Here is a 21,649-nt window from a genome sequence, read left to right on the forward strand (position 1 = left end):
GCAAGAAGCAGCTTCTACTTTTTTTAGAACAACATCGTTGCAAATCAATTGGTCGCGTGTGCAACATTTTTCCTCTCTGTGATCCTTTAGTGGGTTACTCAACATGTCACTCGGTGTCACGTGCATCGGAAGCGGGAATCTTTTGAGGAGAAGAAATCGGAAAACTCCTCAGCGACAACTACGTCTGCATCAAACTGGACAGAGAAGAGCGGCCAGATGTGGACAAGGTTTACATGACCTTTGTGCAGGTGTGCGTCTGAATATGGGTTTAGGTTTTTGCGAGGACTTTTATGAATGACGAGTGACGTTTCTGTTGTTCACTGATGTTCCAAGGCAACAAGTGGAGGAGGAGGTTGGCCCATGAGTGTATGGTTGACCTCTGACCTCCGACCTTTCATCGGAGGCACGTATTTCCCTCCTCGAGACCGTGGCAGAAGACCAGGGTTCAAGACGGTCCTCACGAGAATTATTGAACAGGTTGGAATAATGACAAATATTTAGCTTGAATGTGTTTTCCCTTTAAGTTAATACTTTATCATGTTTATGCCTATTAGTTTTAAAACTTTCTATTTTATTTACTTCCTTCTTTTTCTTGCCTGTCTTTTGTAGTTTAAGCCAGGGGTTTTCAACATTGGGGTCAGGACCACATTTGGGCTCGCTAGACACTGAGAGGGGGTCGCCAAATGCCTTCAAGAAACTTGGGATATTTTTTGAACAATTTGAGTGATTTTTGCTTATTTTGACCCTTTTTCTGCAACTACACCATATTTTAATCCATTTTCATCACTTTTTCTTGCCATGTTTTTGCTTCTTTCAATGTGTTTTTTGTCACTTTTAACTTGTTTAATGCCTTTTTTTAAGCAATTTTAACCACATTCATGATTTGTAATGCCCATTATTTGCCAGTTTAAACTACCGTAATTGTTCCTAGTTTTTTAAATTACATTACCTACCGCTAACTTCCTTAATTTTCTGCCACATTTAAGCCAATATTGTTGACGCTTTGATCCTTTTTAACCACATTTTCTGTCCGTTTTTGGTCACTGATTTACAACTTTAAACCAATTTTGTGGTTTTTAAAACCCCATTTCAACATCTTTTTCACAGTTTTTGGTCACTTTTAACCCATTTTAATTTCTGAATAAACAAGGATTTACATCTTTAAGATGACTATATACTATGGCGCAAATAATAATAAACTTCCTGTTTAACAGTGAATGTTTTGCAGATAAATAAATAAATGTGGTTATCACAGATTCATAGAACAATGTACCATCATTTTGCTGACTTTATGATGGGCCCCAAAATTCTCTCCCCTTTATTCCCCCTTATAGATGGCCCTGTCTCCACATGACTGTTCTTTAATGTTCATGTCTGTGTTCAACCAACCTTCAGCTACAGTGGGGGTCCCCGTTCTCTCGGCACCTTTATTTTGGGGGTCGTGGGCTGAAAATGTTGAGAACCACTGCTGTTAAAACAACCCAGGAAAAGTTAAAGATGCCGAAGTAAACCTTTTTTCTTTACCGAAAGAGGATAAAAACAGTTGTGACTCGAAAAAGAAATCAGTGACCCCACTCTTTAAGGGGTAGTAAAGGCCCCTTAGGAGAGCTCTTCTTCTCTGCTTCATTGTCTACTACTCTGGAACTTTTATTTTGGGGTCACGGGATAAAAAGTTTGAGAAAAAACAAAAACAATAATTTAAATTCAAAAAAATATTGGTAACACTTTATATTAAGGTACACCTATTCACCATTAATTAATTAACTGCCAATATGTTACTAATTTGCACGCTAATAAGCAACTAGTCAATGGGTAATAGGTGTACCTTAATATAAAGTGTTACCAATATATTTTTTTATATAATATTGTTTGTTTGTCTGTTATAATTGCAAATAAAATAAAATTAAAAAAAAGAGAAAAGGCTGAGAACCACTGGTTTTAGCTATAGCGAAGTATACCTAAAAGTCTCCCAAGCGATTATGACGTTGGTTTGAAGCGTTCCGTGTGTCGCACAGTGGCAGAATAATCGTTCGTCTTTGGAGTCGAGTGGAGACAGAATCCTAGAAGCTCTGAGGAAGGGCACAGCCATCACCGCAAAGCCCGGAGAAAGCCCTCCACTCGCCCCAGATGTTGCCAACCATTGCTTGCAGCAGCTGGTCCAGTCATACGAGGAGGAATACGGAGGCTTCAGAGAAGCTCCCAAATTCCCCACACCAGGTACCGTTGACATTGCAGAGTTTTTACTGCTCAACGTTCCTGATGGAATCTCTCATTTTTTTAAATTATTATTTTTTTTTCATCTGCAGTGAATCTGATGTTCCTCATGACCTACTGGTCTGTAAACAGAAGCACCTCAGAGGGAGTCGAGGCACTGCAGATGGTCCTGCACACGATGCGTATGATGGCACTGGGTGGCATCCATGATCATGTGGCACAGGTTCATATTGGTTATGTGAAGATTTATTAATAATGATACATTTGTGTCGAAAATAAACTGTAAGATTGGTTTTATTGTTTCAAAAATACAGTTTTTGAAAACAGTGCTAGAAAATGTGACCTGACATAAATATGAATAACAAATAAATGTAACTTTTAGGATAAAGTGTATTTTTAAAATCCATTACAATCAGAGTAGGGATGTGTTTTAAATTCATCAACCATCAGGAGTGTCTGTACACAAACAACTTTTTAAAACACTAGCAAAAAATAAAAATAAAGCAAAAAAAAAAAGAATTATTATTTGAATAATAATTATCAAAGTGTACAAGACCTGTAAAAACACATCGTAAAACCCTTTCAGGTCTGACCAAACTATGTATATTTATAACATCACTTATTCCTTTGAAATATTCATCATCTTGTTGTTTTCTTGCAATAATCACAGTGTGAAATATGTGAAATACAGTAGGTTAATGTGAATATATAAGGAATAAACACACGCACTACGTTTTAGACGAAGCAGCAATGTGATTTCTGCATCATGCAAATTTCCGAAAAGTTTGTTGTTTTATAAGGCAATTAATTAAATCCGTACATGCACTTATTTGTATTTTTTGCAGTATAGGGAATACTATTGCGCTAAAAATGGCTTTGCAACATCTCATTAGTATTTTGATGATCTAATGTTATGATTTAAGCAGTTAAATAAAAAAATAAATGATGTGAGTAAACAAACTTTTCTTCGTAGGGTTTTCACCGATACTCCACAGACTCATCGTGGCATGTTCCTCACTTTGAGAAGATGTTGTATGACCAGGCTCAGCTGGCTGTGGCCTACATTACAGCGTTCCAGGTCAGTGTCTATCCATTTGTTTAAAGTGGGATGTTTTTACCTCTTTATTCGACAAGGTACTCAAGCAATTTTTTTGACATAATCCCACTGTATACTTACCTGTTAGCTAGTTCAGGGGCCAAATACGGACCAGTTCGATCACAAGTAAGTAGCATGTTTTAGGCGGGAAAACAAACAATTTTAACATTAATGTGCCCAAGTTTGCACTTCCAGTTATAGATTGGACATAAAGTATAGAATGCATCTACAATATCTCAGCAATAAGTGATAACTGTGTAACTTTTGGCCACTCGGGGCGCTAGACCGGTCACATTCTGGCCACATTCTGCAGAGCTTGATGATGAGTTAATCGTTTGAATCAGGTGTGTTGGAAGAGGGAAACATCTAAAACAGAAGGGGGAGAAGAGTGCGGCGGCGGTGGTGGCTATGCCTCCAACCCATAGACCAGTGTTTTGTGACCTTTACTCTCAAAAGAGCCATTTTGCCTCATCTCACCTGGATTAAAGTCCTTCCGGAGCCAAAAAAAAAACAAAAAAAAACTTTTTAATGAAGACAACATAGTGTAAAACTCTGTACAGTTAAAATTGTATCGAATAATGTTTATGTAAAGAATATTTTTTAGATAATGTATTTGTAGGGCTAAAAAAAAAATTTGAATTTGATAACACATAATGTCAGTCAACTCATGCTAATTGCTAATTTCTTGCCACACATAAAGCATGCATACTTAGCTGGCATGTTGGCAGTTAAATTAATCTGTCTCCACACAATTAAAATGTATATTTACTTCCAGAATAGACTTTTAGTTGATTGAGTTATCTTACCATGGATTTAAAACTTAAGGTGAACCACAGGTGTAGGAGAAGTTAATGGTCTGTAGATGTTTCAGGAGGTGGCAGAGTTATTGCACAATGTGATGTATTTTTAGGTTGACAAATCATTGTACCGTGATTTTATTTGGTGTCAAAATCATTAATCATTAATACCTTCTGTAAGAAAATAATTACTTATTTCAATATTTTTCAAAGCAATAGGGAGCCATTTTATAAGAGTCAAACAGCCACATGAGGCTCCAGAGCCGCAGGTTGCAGACCCCTGCCATAGACTGTAGCCGCGGCACGAGCCCAGCCCCGCTTCACACCCCAACCTTGAGGGCCAATCCTTATCCCGAAGTTATGGATCTAACTTACCGACTTCCCTTACGAAAGATTCCACGTTTAACTGAATTATCACGGCAATTAGTGCACCATTAAGCCAACACAAAACTACCATATTGTTCTTTTGGCTGTAAACAGAGGATAAACTTGTTTCATCTGCCCACAGCAATGGCGCCGGATCAGGAAATGCTCGTATGTTGTGACGTCACATGGGAACTATATATATATACGAGCTTGTGGTCACGTGACTGCTGTAAAGTGAAACATTCTCCAGGTCACATGACCTGGCCAAAGATGGTCCGTCTCCTCCAAACTTACATAGTCGGTATTTCAAGAGGGAAGCCCCGCTCGGAGCACTGATACTGTCAAGTGCTATATATAATATTAGCCTGAGGAATCATTTAAAATAACTCATATGGGTCAATTCTTTAGGTCAAAAAGTCCATGGTGTGGCTTTAAATGTTCTTTGATTTTTTTCTCTTTTTTGAGAAATGTTTTATTTAATTTGGGGGGATTTTGTGGAATAATTTGAGAAAAATTGCAGGATTTTGGAGTTCAACTGAATTATTTGGTCATTTACACATGTTGTATATGTGCATGTTTTCTCTGTCATTTTCACTTTCTCCTGCGGGCCCAATTGGATGCTCTGAAGGGCCGGATTTAGCCCCCGGGCCTTGAGTTTGACACGTGAGCAAGTTAATCAAAGACTTCAAATGAATTAAAACAATAGCACGATAAATAAAAATAACAATACCTGCAGGTCATGTTTTTAGGACAATTAGGTGTTTTTTTTTTCTTCTCTTTATGATTGTGTTTGTAGAAAAAAACCTAAACACAATATATCAGAATAATTATGCATCCTAAATTCATTCTTAGATGCTGGGCTCTTTTCATCCCAAATGTGGACACAAAGTTCTAAACAAACCCTAATTAGGACAAAAACATGCAGATCACCTTTTTTTTTTTTTGCATCCTTGCTCCCACCTAATGAGGGCACTGAAGCTTCCTCAGCGTTCTGAATAAACTGTGTCTGCACATTAATCACACCACGCTATGTTTAAGGTTACGTTTTCTTTAAATGATGACTTGCAGGAGTATATTCTGCGGTTTTTCTCTCCCAGGTATCAGGTGAGCAGTTGTTTGCAGATGTAGCGAAGGACATACTGTGCTACGTCTCCCGAGACCTGAGCGACAAGGTAAAGCATCTAAGACTTGGTCTTTAAAGCTGTCGTTAGAATAAATCAGGAACTGGTGGTTGTGTTTCAGGCCTTTGAATACACCTGATGGGTACATAGATGTTAATTCTGCGTTCTTGTTTGATGTATTAGGAGGCTTTGAAATGTGTAATAATTTTCATTTATCGTCACATTGACAGAACACTATTGCAGTGGTTCCCAACCATTTTTTGGATCGTGACCCCATTTGTATACTTTATTTTTCCTTCCAGAATTAGTTTTTGATCGCGTTTGTTAAACTGTGTTACAAACAGAGTAGGTCCAAGGTTTTTTTATTGTCTTTTTCATGTTACCATAAAAATGAAAATTGTTTCTCGGGGCCAGCAGCATACAAGAAAGGAAGAAGAAAATAAATATTAACTGAAATATTGTGCAATATAAACATAGTACAAAACAAGATAAATGATATACATGATAGTACACACAAGTACAGTAAAAATAAGAGTGTCAGGGTAAGTGATTTAGAAATAAATACAGATTTACATCATATTATATTATTATTATATACAATAGGTATTGTATTTCATTTATCGTTTTATATATATATTAGATTTGAAAGTGAAAATACAGAATACAGTTGTTTAGGATTGTGTGTTGTCTTTTCATTTTGAGAAAATCAATAATATTAATACAATAAATCATTAACTTTCAATTACTAGACATTCCAGGTGACCCCAAGGTTGAATAACACTCCTATTGTGTCTACGTCACATCTGGCTGAGAAGGGATTCCTTGCTTTTCAAAAAATAAAAATGTTCAGAAAAATACTTTTAAGGTGTATTTGTATTTCATTAATGTTTTTTTAAAAAATATTTTTATTGAATTAATATTAACTAGCACAGACCTCTTTGAAAGAACGTTTAAAATCATATAAATATGCAACTTTTGAGGCGGTTTATCTCAAGGCTTAGTTTAGGTGAGTAAAAAGCCAAGTTTTAAGTGAAGTTTTTCATATTTTTTTCTGTATTTGCCTGTTGCTATCACAGATTTTAATACATTATAAGAGTTTATTATCAATACCATGTAATTGTGAATAACCCCTAATGACTCTTTCACTAACCGCCTCTTGTTTTAAGGTCTTCTAATCATTTGTTGTGTAGTGTTTAGCTAGCAGCTCTCCTTGTCTTTTCCTAAGCTCATTGTGTATCTGCTCCAACAGTCTGGAGGCTTCTACAGCGCGGAGGATGCAGACTCTGTCCCAGCCTCAGGGGGAACAGAGAAGAGAGAGGGAGCGTTCTGTGTGTGGACGGCCTCGGAAGTTCGGGAGCTTTTGCCCGACGTGGTGAAAGGAGCCACTGGAGTGGCCACACTGGCAGACATCTTTATGCACCACTACGGGGTGAAGGAACAGGGCAACGTGGCTCCAGAACAGGTGCTCATGAACTAATGAAAAACATGAGAGTGACATTAGCATTTATGTTCACTAATCACATAATCATCCCCCGCCACAAAGTGTGGAAGGGGATATAAGTTTGAGGTCCGTCCGTCTGTTTGAGTTAAACGGGGCAGCTTTTCTCAGAAACTGTTTAAGATAGGATAACCGAATTCGGTGTGCGGCTTCAGGGTATCAATACCTTGATTGAGTTCGAAAAAAAAAAGAATAACGCAGTTAATCATTTTTTTTTCCGCAAAAGCCCAGTTGTGTAAAAATTGTGCAAGAAAGAGTTTGCGGGAGCTCTTCTAGGCTCTGTTACCACCTTAATGCTAAACATGTAGCAGCTAGCGCAGACATTTATGATGGCATAATGGAAATAATGAACACAATATTGTTGTTTAAGTTCATATATTTTGTTCAGTGATTCAGTCATATACCAAAATCCATTTAAATTGGAAAAACGTTGCTTCACATTGTCAAATATTGTTATGCGATTAATTTAGATTAATTCATTACAAAGTCTCAAATTTATTCGAGTCTCACCGCTAATGAAAACACAAAGAGCTGGATGTCAGTTTACTTTATTTATGATACTGTATCGAGTAATGCTAACCCAACAGAACTGACAGTAATGAGAGGCTTTATTTTTTTTTTTATCACATTCTGACCCTAAAACCTCCTGCGACACCCCTACTTTAAAGTCTTGAAGTGAAGTCTGTTGCAGACGGTGTGGGTCGGAGTTGAGTGCTTTCACATCCTGTCTTGTGTGTTGCCAGGATCCCCACGCGGAGCTGCAGGGCCAGAATGTGCTGATCGTGCGCTACTCAGTCGAGTTAACAGCTGCTCACTTTGGCATCAGCGTGGAGAAGGTCGAGGAGCTCCTGGCCTCCTGCCGAGCAAGAATGGCAGAAGTGAGGGCACGCAGGCCCCGCCCACATCTAGACAGCAAAATGTTGGCCTCCTGGAACGGTAACGAAGGGACGAGTTTAACTGCTTTGTGGTTTGTTTGTTTTTTCCACACACCAATTAGCTGTTGGAAAGCACATGGTAGACGTGGATATAAATACAGCATACTGTAAGAAATTGTTGTCTAAAGGGAATTAACAGAGAAAGTTATGAAGTAAAACATGTACAGTAGGTGGCGATATGCACTTAAGTTGGTTGCAACACGCCAATAACCCAGAGAAGAAGAAAAGAACAGTGGTTGTCATTCCCTGTTAATGTTATGAACATTTAGACATGCCCCAACATCGTTTGTCTATGATGCGACTAATTACTACGGGTGTGCATTACCATGACACTGACGGTACGATACAATACAATTCACGATTTGATATATCCCGATACTAAACAAAAACACTATACATCGTGATATATCGCAATATCAATAATTAAAAATGTCACCTTTACGAGTACCAAATAAATCTATAAAAGTACCCAGTATGTTTTATGAAAATAAAGTTCAATCAACTTCCAGCTAAAATGCATTGAGTAGTGAGGTAGTTTAACAAGGTGTGATGTGGTTCACTGACACCTAGTGACCGGGCACAATTAAATTGTTTTTTCATAATAAAACATGATTTAAAGAATCAATATGGACAGTTTTTGGATCGATACGATAATCGCGCAGCCAGTGATCGCGATAAATGGCTAAATCTCTTTTTTTTTTTTACAGCCTTACTAATTCCTACAGCACACATGCACACAAAGTTACAATTCAAAGTAAATCGGTGAGGTAATGAGGCTCTGCAATCCTGAGGAGTTTCCAATTAGACGTGGGACTCTCCTCTTCCTCCTAATGAAGGAACCCCACCATTAATCACCTTCTTCAGCCTGTAGGACTTTGAAGGCTGAGCTAAGCTTTGATTGGCCACATCAAACGGAAGCGGAGGCAAACTGTAGAGAAGGACTGAACTGAATCAGGACTGTGGCAGAGCTGCTCGTGTGCTCTGATGTTTTAAGTTGTGCTTCAGTCTTTTCATACTTCATCATCATCATCATCATCACTGTGTTTCTCCACCAGGCTTGACGCTGTCAGCCTTTGCCCGAGTCGGAGCGGTCCTGGGGGACAAAGCGCTGCTAGACAGAGCCGTGCACGCAGCCAATTTCCTGAAAGAGCACCTGTGGGACACGGAGCGGCAGACCGTCCTACGATCCTGTTACCGCGGAGACCAGATGGAGGTGCAACAAATGTAAGTTTAAGGATCAAAAGGAGGAGGGGTCATTTGATGCAAAAGTAGTTTATCTTTATTGATTAACGAATCTGAATCTGAATCTTCAAACTTACCTTATTTTAACCAATTTTCATCACTTCTCTTGCCATATTTGTACTCCTTTTATTGTATTTTTGCTACATTACTCCCATTCCTCGCACTTCTCCATCAAATTTTGATGCCATTTCTGCACTTTTTTCAACTTTGAAGACATTTTTGTTACTTATAAACCCTTTCCACCACTTTTTAAACCTAATGTTGCATATGTTAATTATTTGTCATTATAACACCTTTTCACCATATTTCATGCTTATTTTTTGCCAATTTAACCACATTCACCATTTGTCATGCCCATTGTTTGCCAGTTTAAACTAATTGTTCCTACTTTTTAAATTACAGTACCCCAAACCCCTTTCCCCCTGTGTGCAACTTTATAAAGAGTTAAAGAGAAGGTGTAGGTAGTAAAAAAAAAAAAAAAAACACTTTTACTTCTGTGTGTTTCAGCGTCTGTAAATCTGTGACAAAGATAAATGTTCGATTATGCTGATATAAACCGCCAAGAAAAAGTTCCAGCTTTATTGTGTCCTAATGAATGAATGAGGTTGAACAGAACATTAGGCCTGAGAATTATGACCAGTTCAACAGTTTTTCTGGCCATTTAAAGGTTAATTGAAAACATTACGTAGCTAATAAAAATATTGATCCCAACTATAATGTGTTAAAGTTGAGAGATTGAGATTTTTTTTTACATGAGTTGACTAGAATTAAGGCACCAAAACAGTTGTAGTGAAATTAAGGTAAAGGCTTTTAAACAGACACTGGTGTAGATTCTTCATCTCCTCTCCAGGTGTCCTCATTCTGTTGCCTCGCTCCGTGTCCTAGTTACTGTGAAAGAGTGAATGTCTTCGAATCAGCAGAAACATATGCCAGCAGCGCCACAACACACATGATGAAACACAAACAGGTTCCACACACACACACAAAGGAATACACACACTTGTAGCTGAGCGCTGTGGCCTTGTTCTACAGGTTTGGTCTCATTCATAATTGTCTCATTCAGGATAGTGTCAGCATATGTATATATGTATATGTAATAAAATGTAAATAACTCTACAGACTGTAAGATGATATGCTAGTGTGAATATAGCACTGAGACCAACTGGGTTAGTGGCAGGAAGAAGTATTGAGGCGATAACATTATAGATTTTCATTGGTTGTGGTGTTGAAATGGATGATGGGAGTCCAAGCTCTGCCCTGAGGGAGCAGGGGAGGCCCATGAGGGGGTACGCAATACAGTACGTGTCTGTAGTGGGTCAGTGCTGCTGCTACGCTGTTCTCTTATTTAGGTTAAATCTACCTGTCGCTGAGTCCTCTGGTATAATTCCTTTTCTGTACCACTGACGGTGCGTTCACACCGAACGCGACCGCAGCGCTGCAGTAGCCTCCATCGCCCCTGATGTGTCGCTTGCACATAGTGGTGCTTTTTGGTCACTCCATCACTCCATCGCTCCAGTGACACGATCACCAGGGAACAATGTGTGTGTGTGTGTGTGTGTGTGTGTGTGTGTGTGGGTTGAGCCGGTGACAGAGTAGAGAGAAAGAGAGAGAGGTTTGATCACATAATTTCCTTCTTGCTCCGCTTTTACGGTTTAAATTATCAACTTACAGAGATATTAAAGGGTGAGTTCACTCAGAATGTGTTATGATCAGTAGTTACTGTGCTTTTCAAGAAGTTGACCACTTTAATTTTGCCCCGATAAATTGAGGAAGTTGTGCAGCCTCCGCAGCAGCCGTCTGCACTGAAGCAGGAGGAAGCAGGAAGGGGCTGCAGCCTCCGCTCTACAGGCAGTGAAGGACGAGGGATTTGTCGCTTTAAGTCGCTTAAAAAGTTCCGATTTTTCAACTTTGAGCACCCGAGGTCGCGCTCAACCTCGTCGCTCAAATTACACGTCACGTCGCTTTAGAGGAGATAACTTGAGGTTGCGTCATTTACAATGATTTGAATGTAATCGAGTCGCTTCAGTCGCGTTCGGTGTGAACGCACCTTTAGAGTTTACAGTGCACCCCCTGCAGAGGATGCTATTCCATCACAGGACCAACACGTGTGAATAATGTATTCAAATCCTGACTAAAACTGTACAAAGAGAACATGCAAACTCCACTCAAATAGATTCTGTCACCTAATACCATTTATCAATTATGCATTGACTGTAGATATTGTTTATTTCAGCACAAGTAACTAAACTAGTGATTCCCAACCTTTTTTTTCTGGTCACGACCCCATTTTTATATCACAAAGTTCTGGCGAACCCAAAAACATTTTTTTTCCCCAATTAGTTTTTGTTTGTTGTTATGAGTAGCACCATAGTGAGACGCACTAGCTCAGTGGTTTTTATACTGTATTTTTAACTAGATTTATATTTGAGGAAGTGAAAGTATAGACTACAGTTGTTTGAAATTGTGTGTGGTGTTTTCATTTGAAAAATGAATGAATACTGTAATAATGAAAAAAAACAAGTTTATTTTGACCTATTATATAATTATCTATTTATTTTTTATGGCTGGCTACTCTGTATTTCTAACACACTATAACAAACATGATTAAAACCAATCTCTAGACAATTCTGATATGCAAATAGGGTCACGATCCAAAAATGGTCGGGAATCACTGATCTATGCTATGCTATGCTATGCTATGCTATGCTATGCTATGCTATGCTATGCTATGCTATGCTATGCTATGCTATGCTAACTACCTACTCAATATTAACTATAGCTCTCTATTCACAGTTCTCTTAATCCAACCACAGATTGTAGTCGATATGTGCAAGTTTTCATCGGAAGGGTGTGGCTAACAGTGACTTAAGAAGGCACCAAAACGTCACAAACCACCATTAGCAAAATTAGATTTTAATAGCGAGGTTTCAACCCATAGAGGGCCGTCACGCATACATTTTTTTACAACAAAATATGCCAAATTCACATTCACGAATCAATCAAAAACACTATTTCAAGCAGAAAAATGTGGTTTTCAGTAATATATGAAGGTACGATAAAACAGGAGGTGTAACTTTAGTGCACATAAACACATTTCTCAAAAAGAGAAAAAAATCAAAGAACATTTAAAGCCACACCGTGGACTTTTTGACCTAAAGAATTGACCCATATGAGTTATTTTTAATGATTCCTCAGGATAATATTATATACAGCACTTGACAGTATGAGTGCGCCGAGCGGGGCTTCCCTCTTGAAATACCGACTATGTAAGTTTGGAGGAGACGGACCATCTTAGGCCAGGTCATGTGACCTGGAGAATGTTTTACTTTACAGCAGTCACGTGACCACAAGCTCGTATATATATATATATATAGTTCCCATGTGACGTCACAACATATGAGCATTTCCTGATCCGGCGCCATTGCTGGGCCGTCACGCTTACATTTTTTACAACAAATTATGCCAAATTGACATTCACGAATCAATCAAAAACACTATTTCAAGCAGAAAAATGTGGTTTTCAGTAATATATGAAGGTACGATAAAACAGGAGGTGTAACTTTAGTGCACATAGAGAAATCCTACATTAAATAAAGACTCACTGAGAGGATTCATTCTAAGCTATCAATTGTGACAAGAAAATAAACAAGTGTAACCGCATAACAATAATAACTCAAATGAGGAATTCCCTTGAATGTCTTCTAATCTAATTTCATCTCACCTTTATTGTGAGATGTTATTTTGTTGGTAAACACACAGGCTGATGAGCTCACTCTGTAACAGGAGCTAACTATTATTTATTCTCAAATATAAAGGTCACTGCAGGCGTACAAATATTAACACCTGATGTGTTTACATGACCTACAAACATCGCCTTAATAGTATTCTACCTCCTCTACCTAATGTGAAGCTGTCAGCGCATTGGGGAACCATTATGACGCCATTGATTGGGAATAGTTGATGAGATATTGAATCTGAGTTTTCTGGGAAATGCCTTTTTAACTGTGTAAAGCTAAATGCAGTAATGAAACAAATGTCAACATATTTTTGTGCTGCTGTGTGTGTCTGGTCTCAGGCTGTCATCACTGGAAGTGGAAGTCACTTCAGACAGACGACAAGGGGGAGAGGGTTTGGGAATGCTAGTTAGCAACATTGGCAAAAATACCTGAGTAGTGTTTTATGTGTAAAGTGTGTTTTAGCTATAAATAAATAAGATAAAAAAGTTGCTAAATGCTTGTTCAATGTGGATGTTGTTGGGCTTCTTCTTCTTCTTCTTCTTCTTCGTCTTCTTTCTCTTCTTCTTCTTCTTCTTCTTCTTTCTTTCTTCTTCTCTTCTTCTTCTTCTTCTTCTTCTTCTTCTTCTTCTTCTTCTTCTTCTTTCTTCTTCTTCTCTTCTTCTTCTTCTTCTCTTCTTCTTCTTCTTCTTCTTCTTCTTCTTCTTCTTCTTCTTCTTCGTCTTTCTTCTTCTTCTTCTTTCTTTTCTTCTTCTCTTCTTCTTCTTCTTCTTCTTCTTCTTCTTCTTCTTCTTCTTCTTCTTCTTTCTTCTTCTTCTTTCTTCTTCTTTCTCTGTCTTTTCTTCTTCTTCTTCTCTCTTCTTCTTCTTCTTCTTCTTTCTCTTCTTTCTTCTTCTTTTCTTCTTCTGTCTTCTTTCTGCTTCTCTCTTCTTCTCTCTCTTCTTCTTCTCTTCTTCTTCTTTTCTTCTTCTTTCTTCTTTCTTCACACTTGTTAAAATCACTACTCCTCTGTTATTCGAGAACGGATCAGGCTTAAATTTGGTAGCTATAATCTATGGATGTGTACGCATCGACGCTCAGAGAACAATTTTCGATTTGGGGCCCAAAAAAAAAAAAATGAAAGTCGATTTGTTAATTCATTTGCGAGTCAAATATTAGGACAGTTGGTGGTAACCGAATCATTGGCATCTACTATTATAATAAATGGGGGCGTGTCATGGGGCGTCAGGGGGGACCCAGGGGCCCCATTTTTCAAATGACCACCCTCCGTTAATTCTCGTAAGATCAGAATGCAGTTTGGTATAAATACTCTATGAATGAAGATGATGAGACGCTCAGATCTCTTTGTTTTTTAATGAGGCCCGGGGACCCACCCCCCCATTTCCGATAATTCCAAATTTATGGGAACATAGTCGTGTGATATATCGTTTCCAAGGTAATTCAATGTAGATTACGATTATGCCTCGCACAATTCAATTAGGGGCTCACCCAACTTTTTCTTTTTCTTATTTAATTGTGAGTCAAATATTACGACAGTTGGTGGTACCGAATCATTGACAGATACCAATATGTGAATGGGTCCCATTACGCCGTATGTGCCACGGGGGCGCCATGGAGCCCATTTTTTTAACTTGGTGAACCGAGTCCATTTCACTGGAAATTCTTCCCTGGAACATGGCACGTGCTATTCGGCACAGAGACGTTCCGCGTAGTTCATCCAAACTTGTTAATATAAAACACAACTTTAAAATATAAGAGAGGTCAAAAGGGTTACTGCAATTAGCTGATAAAAACCTAATAAATACACAAAATATAAGTTTATAGCTGTTTTAAGGATTATCATTGGTTTACAGAAAGCCAACCCTCATACCCTATCCTAAATCAAGTTTCTTTACATTTTACTGATACTGCTTGACCTTTTGATGGCCTGATCCTTTCTCTATATTTAAAAGTCAACATTTATCTCTTTTTGTAATCAATGTTGTCATCTATAAGCTGGAATAAAATGGAGAGTTTGTTGGGGGCCATCCATAAAATCAGCAAAATGATGGTCAATTGTTCTATGAATCTGTAATAACCACATTTTATTTATTTATCTGCCATAATATCCACTGTTATAAAGGAAGTTTATTGTAATTTGTGCCATAGTATATAATCGTCTCAAAGATGTAAATACTTGTTTTAATCAGAAATAAAATGGGTTTAAAAGTGACCCAAAAATGGTGGAAAAATGGGATTTTAAAAACCACAGAAATTGGTTAAAATGGTTTCAACGTTGTCAATATTGGCCTTAAAGTTGGCAGAAATGGGGGAGGGGGAAATTGGGTTAATGTAATATTAAAAAGTAGCAACAATTAGTTTAAACTGGGCAAATAATAGGCATGACAAATCGCGAATGTGGGTTAAATTGGTAAATATAAAGCATGAGAATATGGTGAAAAGAGGTTACAAGTGACAATAATGGGTCAACATGTGAAGCGTAAGGTGGGAAAAAGTGCTGGAAAGGGTTTATAAGCGCTGAAAATGTCTTGAAAGTAGAAAAAAAATGTGCAGAAAAGGCATTTAAATGTGATAGAGAAGAGGCAGAAATGGGAGTAATGTCACAAAAATGTCTTAAAAGGAGCAAGAAAAAGTGATAAAAATGGATTAAATGTGACAAGTTTGGTGTAGTTGCAGAAAACGGTAAAAATTTGCAAAAAATGGGCTCAAGTGGTAAAAATCTGGCAGCTGGCGACCCCTCCCATTGTTTCGCGACCCCAAATGGGATCCTGACCCCAAGGTTGAGAACATCTGCTTTAGATATCGTTTATCGTTGATCAGTAATCACTAGCCATTGCATTTAAACGTGTGTACATCCATACATGTGTACAGTGCCGTTCATTAGCCTTTGGTTTTGAAATCATAACGATCATTTCCAGGATAGTTTGTAAGTGCGATACTTAGTGGACAGTTAAGGGTAAGATAAGGAATTATCTCTTTACTGTGATGTAGAAAGCTTTGCATTTCATCTGTTTTTAGCCTCTTGACCTCCAGCCATGGTCCCTCCTCACAGCACAGCGTTATCTGCTACCACGTCACTCCTGTCTCTGAGCACTCACTCTGGGAGAGTGTCACTGTGAGAAGACAAGGAGGGAGATTCTGAGCTTTATTAGTTACTTTTTATGAACAGTCTGCCTGACATACAATAAAGTACATCTTACTGTTTCATCACATGTTGAGTAAAGATGTAACAAATCACACACATTCCAAATGATCTGTATTTAGTGATCAGCTGCTTCTTCCTTCTGCATCTGTCCGAAAAATAACAAAACGTTGTCAACGCTTAATGGAATTAAGCTTTCCTAGTTGCAGACAAAACTTTTACAGTATGTCAGTGTAAGTTTGTGGTTCTCAAAATGTTTTGGCTCAAGTACCCCATTCTCTTGTTTCTTAATCCCAAGTACCCCCTTTGTCCAAATACAACATTTTGCCTAGAAAACTATTTAAAAACAACCATAGAGCATAATGATGGAATAAATTAGTGATAACACACATTTTAAAGAATTTCATTTTGTAAATAAGTGGAAAGAAATAGTATTTAGTGCAGTGGTTTCCCATTTTGATATCAAGAATTTCTGGCGACCCTTATTTGAGCTCATATATATATACAGTATATATATACATATATACTGCATTTTAGTTTAAATAGATTTATTTCAGATGTATTTAGTTTTTTATCATTTCAGGTCATCTCACTGAGGCTTAATATCTACGTTGATTCTCCACCTTTGAAAGTTTTGAAAACATTTTAAGTGAGAAAGTGACCTAGTAGAATATCAACATGTGCTCATTTGATAAATAAATCTTAATAAATAATAAATAAAACTTGCAGAAACACATTTAATTCCACCATTTTGGAGGTTTTTTGGAGACCCTCCATTGTGCTACTTACTAAACCTCTGGTTAACTTCAAAACAAGGGCCTTATTTAAAAAAGGATTAAAAACTAATGGAGGACAAGAAGAGATGCTTTTATTTTGAAAAGGTTCTTGCGTACTCGATCTTTTCATACAATCTAATGTGAACACACTACATACTCATTTTGACATCAAACTGAGTATGAGTAGTATGTTAGTATGCAATTTGGAATACAACCATCTCAGAGAAGGAAGGGGCGGGGCTACAGACATTGTTTAAACCGATCATTTAAATATTTCACATCACACAGGATCCATAAACCGAGACGCATTAGAGCAGTCCATCCAATATACAAATATTAAAATTTAATAACATTACATTACATTGTGTCATTTATGTTTGTTGTTTATTTTAATATTTTTTAATGCACTATTTAGTCATATTTAATAATAAAATTCCAAATTCTGCAATTTTCTGCAAATTATTCCAAAAAAATTCTCCAAATTACATACAAATTGTTCACAAAATCAAATAAATTGAAAGTGAAGATCCTTCAGGGACTGAAATCTGTCACGTATTGCTTTGATATTATTTGATATTTTATCATTTGTTTATAAGTAGAAGTGCTAACTAGAGCGCAATAATGATTAAATTACTAATTTTCCTGCCTGTTTAAGATAAACTGCTCCATATTTGGCCCCTGAACTACAATGAGTTTGACACCCCTGGTGTGTTGTAATAAATAACAACTCTGTTTGCCTTTATAGCATTGAATTATTATGTGTAATTTTTTAACTTCCCTTGTCTTCCTCTATTCATTAGATCACCGCCGATCTCCGGCTTCTTGGACGACTACGCCTTCATCCTGTGCGGCTTGCTGGACTTGTACGAGGCCACGCTTCAGGCCGAGTGGTTGCAGTGGGCCGAGGAACTGCAGCTCAGGCAGGACACACTTTTCTGGGACAATCAGGGGGGAGGATACTTCTGCAGTGATCCCAGTGACAGCACTGTGCTGCTGCAACTCAAAGAGGGTGAGGAGGACGGGAGAGGGTGGGGAGAGGTACTCTAACACAGACATGAACATTGAAGAATAGTCATGTAAAGACAGGGCCATCTATAAGGGGGAATAAAGGGGAGAGATTTTTGGGGGCCATCCATAAAGTCAGCAAAATGATAATATCCAGTGACAAAAAAAATGGTGGAAAAGGTGGTGAAATGGGATTTTGAAAACCACAGAAATTGATTAAAAGTTGCAAATTATGGTGGCCTAAAACTGACAGAAAAAGTGGTAAAGTGGGTTCAAATTGTCAATATTAGAACAATGAGTAGGAACAGTTATTTTTGAACTGGCAAAAAAATGGGCATGACAAATCGTAAATGTGGTTAATTAGCAAAAAAAAGGAAGTATTAATAATGGTGAAAAGAGGTTAAAAGTGACAATAATGGTCAAAATATGCAACATTAAGTGGGAAAAGTGTTGGAAACAGTTTATAAGTGGCTGAAAACTGGCTGGAAAGTAGAAAACAATGTGCCGAAAAGGCATTGAAATGTGATGGTGAAGTTGCAGAAATGGGAATAATGTAGCAAAAAGGAGCAAAAATATGTCCAGAAAAAGTGATGAAAATTGGTTGAAAAGTGGTTAAAATATGGCAAGTTTGGTGTAGTTGCAGAAAAAGGGTAAAAATACGCAAAAATGCTCTCAAAATTGTCAAAAAAAAAAATTCTTTAGTGTCCTGAAGGCATCTGGCGACACCCTCCTAGTGTCTCGCGACCCCAAATGGGGTTCTAACCCCAAGGTTGAGAACCCCTGCTTTAACCAATAAAGATCTTAAATCATTGCATTTTCACCAAGACACCTGTAGCTTTGAAGATTCACTTTACATTTCCAGACCATTTTGGTGTAAGAGAGCAAAATTCATCAGAAGTTAATCAGAAGATGTCTAAAGTATGCATGTCACATAAACCTCGACAAAGGCCAACAGGTGGCACTCAAGAGCCAAGAACTCTACAGCAAATTTAGTTTCAATCTGTTGAGAACTTATTGGTATTTGCATTTTTTTCCATGCTGAAACTTTTTTTTTGTAAAGGCGCTCGAGCATCGCTTGTGATTTATAACTCAGTTTTTTGTTGTTGCTGGCGTGTTGGAACATCCATTCAGCCAAGGGAGATGAACTGCAGACGAATGCTGCAGGTTGTGTTTCCAGGAAGAGCTTTAGAGATGACGGACAGGTGAGGGATGAGGTGCTCAGGCAGGAGATCTCTGCGGCTCAGACTAAGGGAAGGAAGGAAGGATTGGCCAGGGTTTGAAGTCACAGTCACACAGTGTTGGCCCAGAAAAGCACATGGAGACCAATAGATCTTTACAAAATATACATATATACAAATATATATTGTTTGTTTGTTTCATTCTCATTTTTTTCTCCTTCACATTGAAAAAAGAAGAAAAGATGAACAAAAAGGAGCAGAAACAAGTAACACATATAAATATGGCATCATTATAATTGTAATTTTAAAAATATGTTGCTGTAGTAATCGTAATGAAATTGTAATTGAGTTCAGATAATTGACTGTATTTGTTATTGCCATGAAAATTCTATAAAATAGTTAATTATGATTTAACGTAAAACTCTTGAACCACGTTACAGTTCTATGTCATATTTTTGATAATTAACTACATGTTTCATATCAAGCTTTTTCACATTTTACCATTTATAAAAAATATAAATGTAGGGGTATAATGACACAAAAAAGGCTCAAACGCCCAAACTAAAAATATTAAAACCTATATTTTCATTGATTAGGAAGCCTAACAAGGTAATTAATAGATTAGATGATAGATATTTGTTTTTAATGTATTTTACAGCTAATTTAGGACCTGTTATCATTAAAGATGCTTATTTTTTTTATTAGGTTATTTATTTCAAGCTCAGTAATTGTGATTAATTGTAATTCAACTTCAGTAATTGACAACGTCATTGTAATTGACTTTCTGACGATAGAAAATCATTGTAATTTCATTGTAATTGAAAACAATGCAGGTCGTAATTGAATTGTAACTGAAAAATGTAATTGACCCCAACCCTGGCCCCCCTCCATAAAAAAAAAAAAAATACATTAAACATTTGAAACCACAATACAGTTACACTTCTTCAACATAATACCATTTCACATTCTTTTTGAACATATTAAGTGATCTTTATAATTTGATGTCGTCATTTAGATTTTTGGGTATTTCGAACATCTCTATTCATCGCAAGTTATAATTACTTTTTCTCTTAATGATTTTTTTTTGCATATTTGTGGATATGATTTTGAAAAGAGGCTTTGTACATGTTTTTTTAAGTATTGTATTCTAGTAAATTATGACATTTTCATAATTTTTACTGTATAAATATTGGGTTTGTATGTTATACAATATATACAAGGCCTTTTGATGCAGTGACTGCTTTATCTTGTGGAAAGCAGCCAAAATGTTGGCTATTTTAAATTTTTTGTAATTTACAATTGTGGTCAAAAGTTTGCGTACACTTGTAAAGAACATAATGTCATGGCCGTCTTGAGTTTCCAATAATTTCTACAACTCTTATTTTTCTGTGATAGAGTGATTGGAACACATACTTCTTTGTCAGAAAAAAACATTCATGAATTTTTTATGAATTTATTATGGGTCAACTGAAAATGTGGCCAAATCTGTTGGGTCAAAAATCTACATACAGCAGCATGACTTAACAATTATGGTGATTTAGAAAGTTGTGTCAATGAAATTAGCTTCATAGCATGGCCTCTTAACTTCTTGTGAGTGATTATGAATGACTACAGCTATTGGCTTCTCTGAGCCCATTTAAATAGGGCTCATTTGATACAATCATTAGACCCGCCCACAAACGCTACAATAGGAAAGTCAAAGGAGCTCGGCACGGATCTGATAAAGCAAACTGTTGACTTGAACAAGTCAGGGAAGTCACTTGGAGTCATTTCAAAGCAGCTCCAGGTCCCAAGAGCAACTGTGCAAACAATTGTTTGTAAGTATAAAATACATGGCACTGTTGTGTCACTGCCACGACCAGGAAGAAAATGCAAGCTATCACCTGCTGCTGAGAGAAAATTGGTCAGAAGGGCCAAGGGTAAACCTAGAACCACCAAAATGCTGATCTGCAAAAAATTAGAAGCTGCTGGAACATTGCTCCAGAAACGGCACCATAAGGCTCGACTGAAGTTTGCTGCTGATCACTTGGACAAAGATAAAACGTTCTGGAGGAAAGTTCTGTGGTCAGATTAAACAAAAATTGAGCTGTTTAGCCACATTGCCTAGCAATATGTTTGGAGGAGAAAAGGTTAGGCCTTTAACCCCAAGAACACCTACCGTCAAGCATGGTGGTGGTGATATTATGCTCTGGGGCTGTTTTCTGATGAAGGAGGAGGATTACATTCAAATTCTTCAGGGTAACCTAAAATCATCAGCCCAAAGGTTGGGTCTTGGGCGCAGTTGGGTGTTCCAACAAGACAATGACCCCAAACACACATCAAAAGTGGTAAAAGAATGGCTAAATCAAGCTAGAATTAAAGTTTTAGAATGGCCTTCCCAAAGTCCTGACTGACTTAAACCTCATTGAGAACATGTGGACAATGCTGAGGAAACAAGTCCATGTCAGAAAGCCAACAAATGTAGCTGAACTGCACCGACTTTGTCAAGAGGAGTGGTCAAAGATTCAACCAGAAGCTTGTGGATGGCTACCAAATCATCAGATGG

At 37.5% G+C, this 21,649-nt stretch overlaps 1 protein-coding gene across 1 annotated transcript in view; it reads left to right on the forward strand.

Annotated features, from left to right (window-relative positions):
* Positions 1–94: 94 nt before the first annotated feature.
* The window catches only part of spata20 (spermatogenesis associated 20), a 50,852-nt gene continuing 29,297 nt past the window's right edge, over positions 95–21,649 (forward strand). The window contains exons 1-10 of the mRNA XM_028475745.1: positions 95–248; positions 334–477; positions 2,016–2,217; positions 2,307–2,437; positions 3,188–3,292; positions 5,571–5,645; positions 6,844–7,056; positions 7,836–8,028; positions 9,083–9,251; positions 17,722–17,930. Coding sequence (XP_028331546.1) covers positions 234–248; positions 334–477; positions 2,016–2,217; positions 2,307–2,437; positions 3,188–3,292; positions 5,571–5,645; positions 6,844–7,056; positions 7,836–8,028; positions 9,083–9,251; positions 17,722–17,930 — 1,456 coding nt within the window. The 5' untranslated portion in view covers positions 95–233. The remainder of the gene's footprint in view (positions 249–333; positions 478–2,015; positions 2,218–2,306; positions 2,438–3,187; positions 3,293–5,570; positions 5,646–6,843; positions 7,057–7,835; positions 8,029–9,082; positions 9,252–17,721; positions 17,931–21,649) is intronic.

Source organism: Gouania willdenowi, chromosome 19 (genome assembly GCF_900634775.1).
Source record: "Gouania willdenowi chromosome 19, fGouWil2.1, whole genome shotgun sequence".
In the NCBI taxonomy this organism is placed as follows: Eukaryota; Metazoa; Chordata; class Actinopteri; order Blenniiformes; family Gobiesocidae; genus Gouania; species Gouania willdenowi.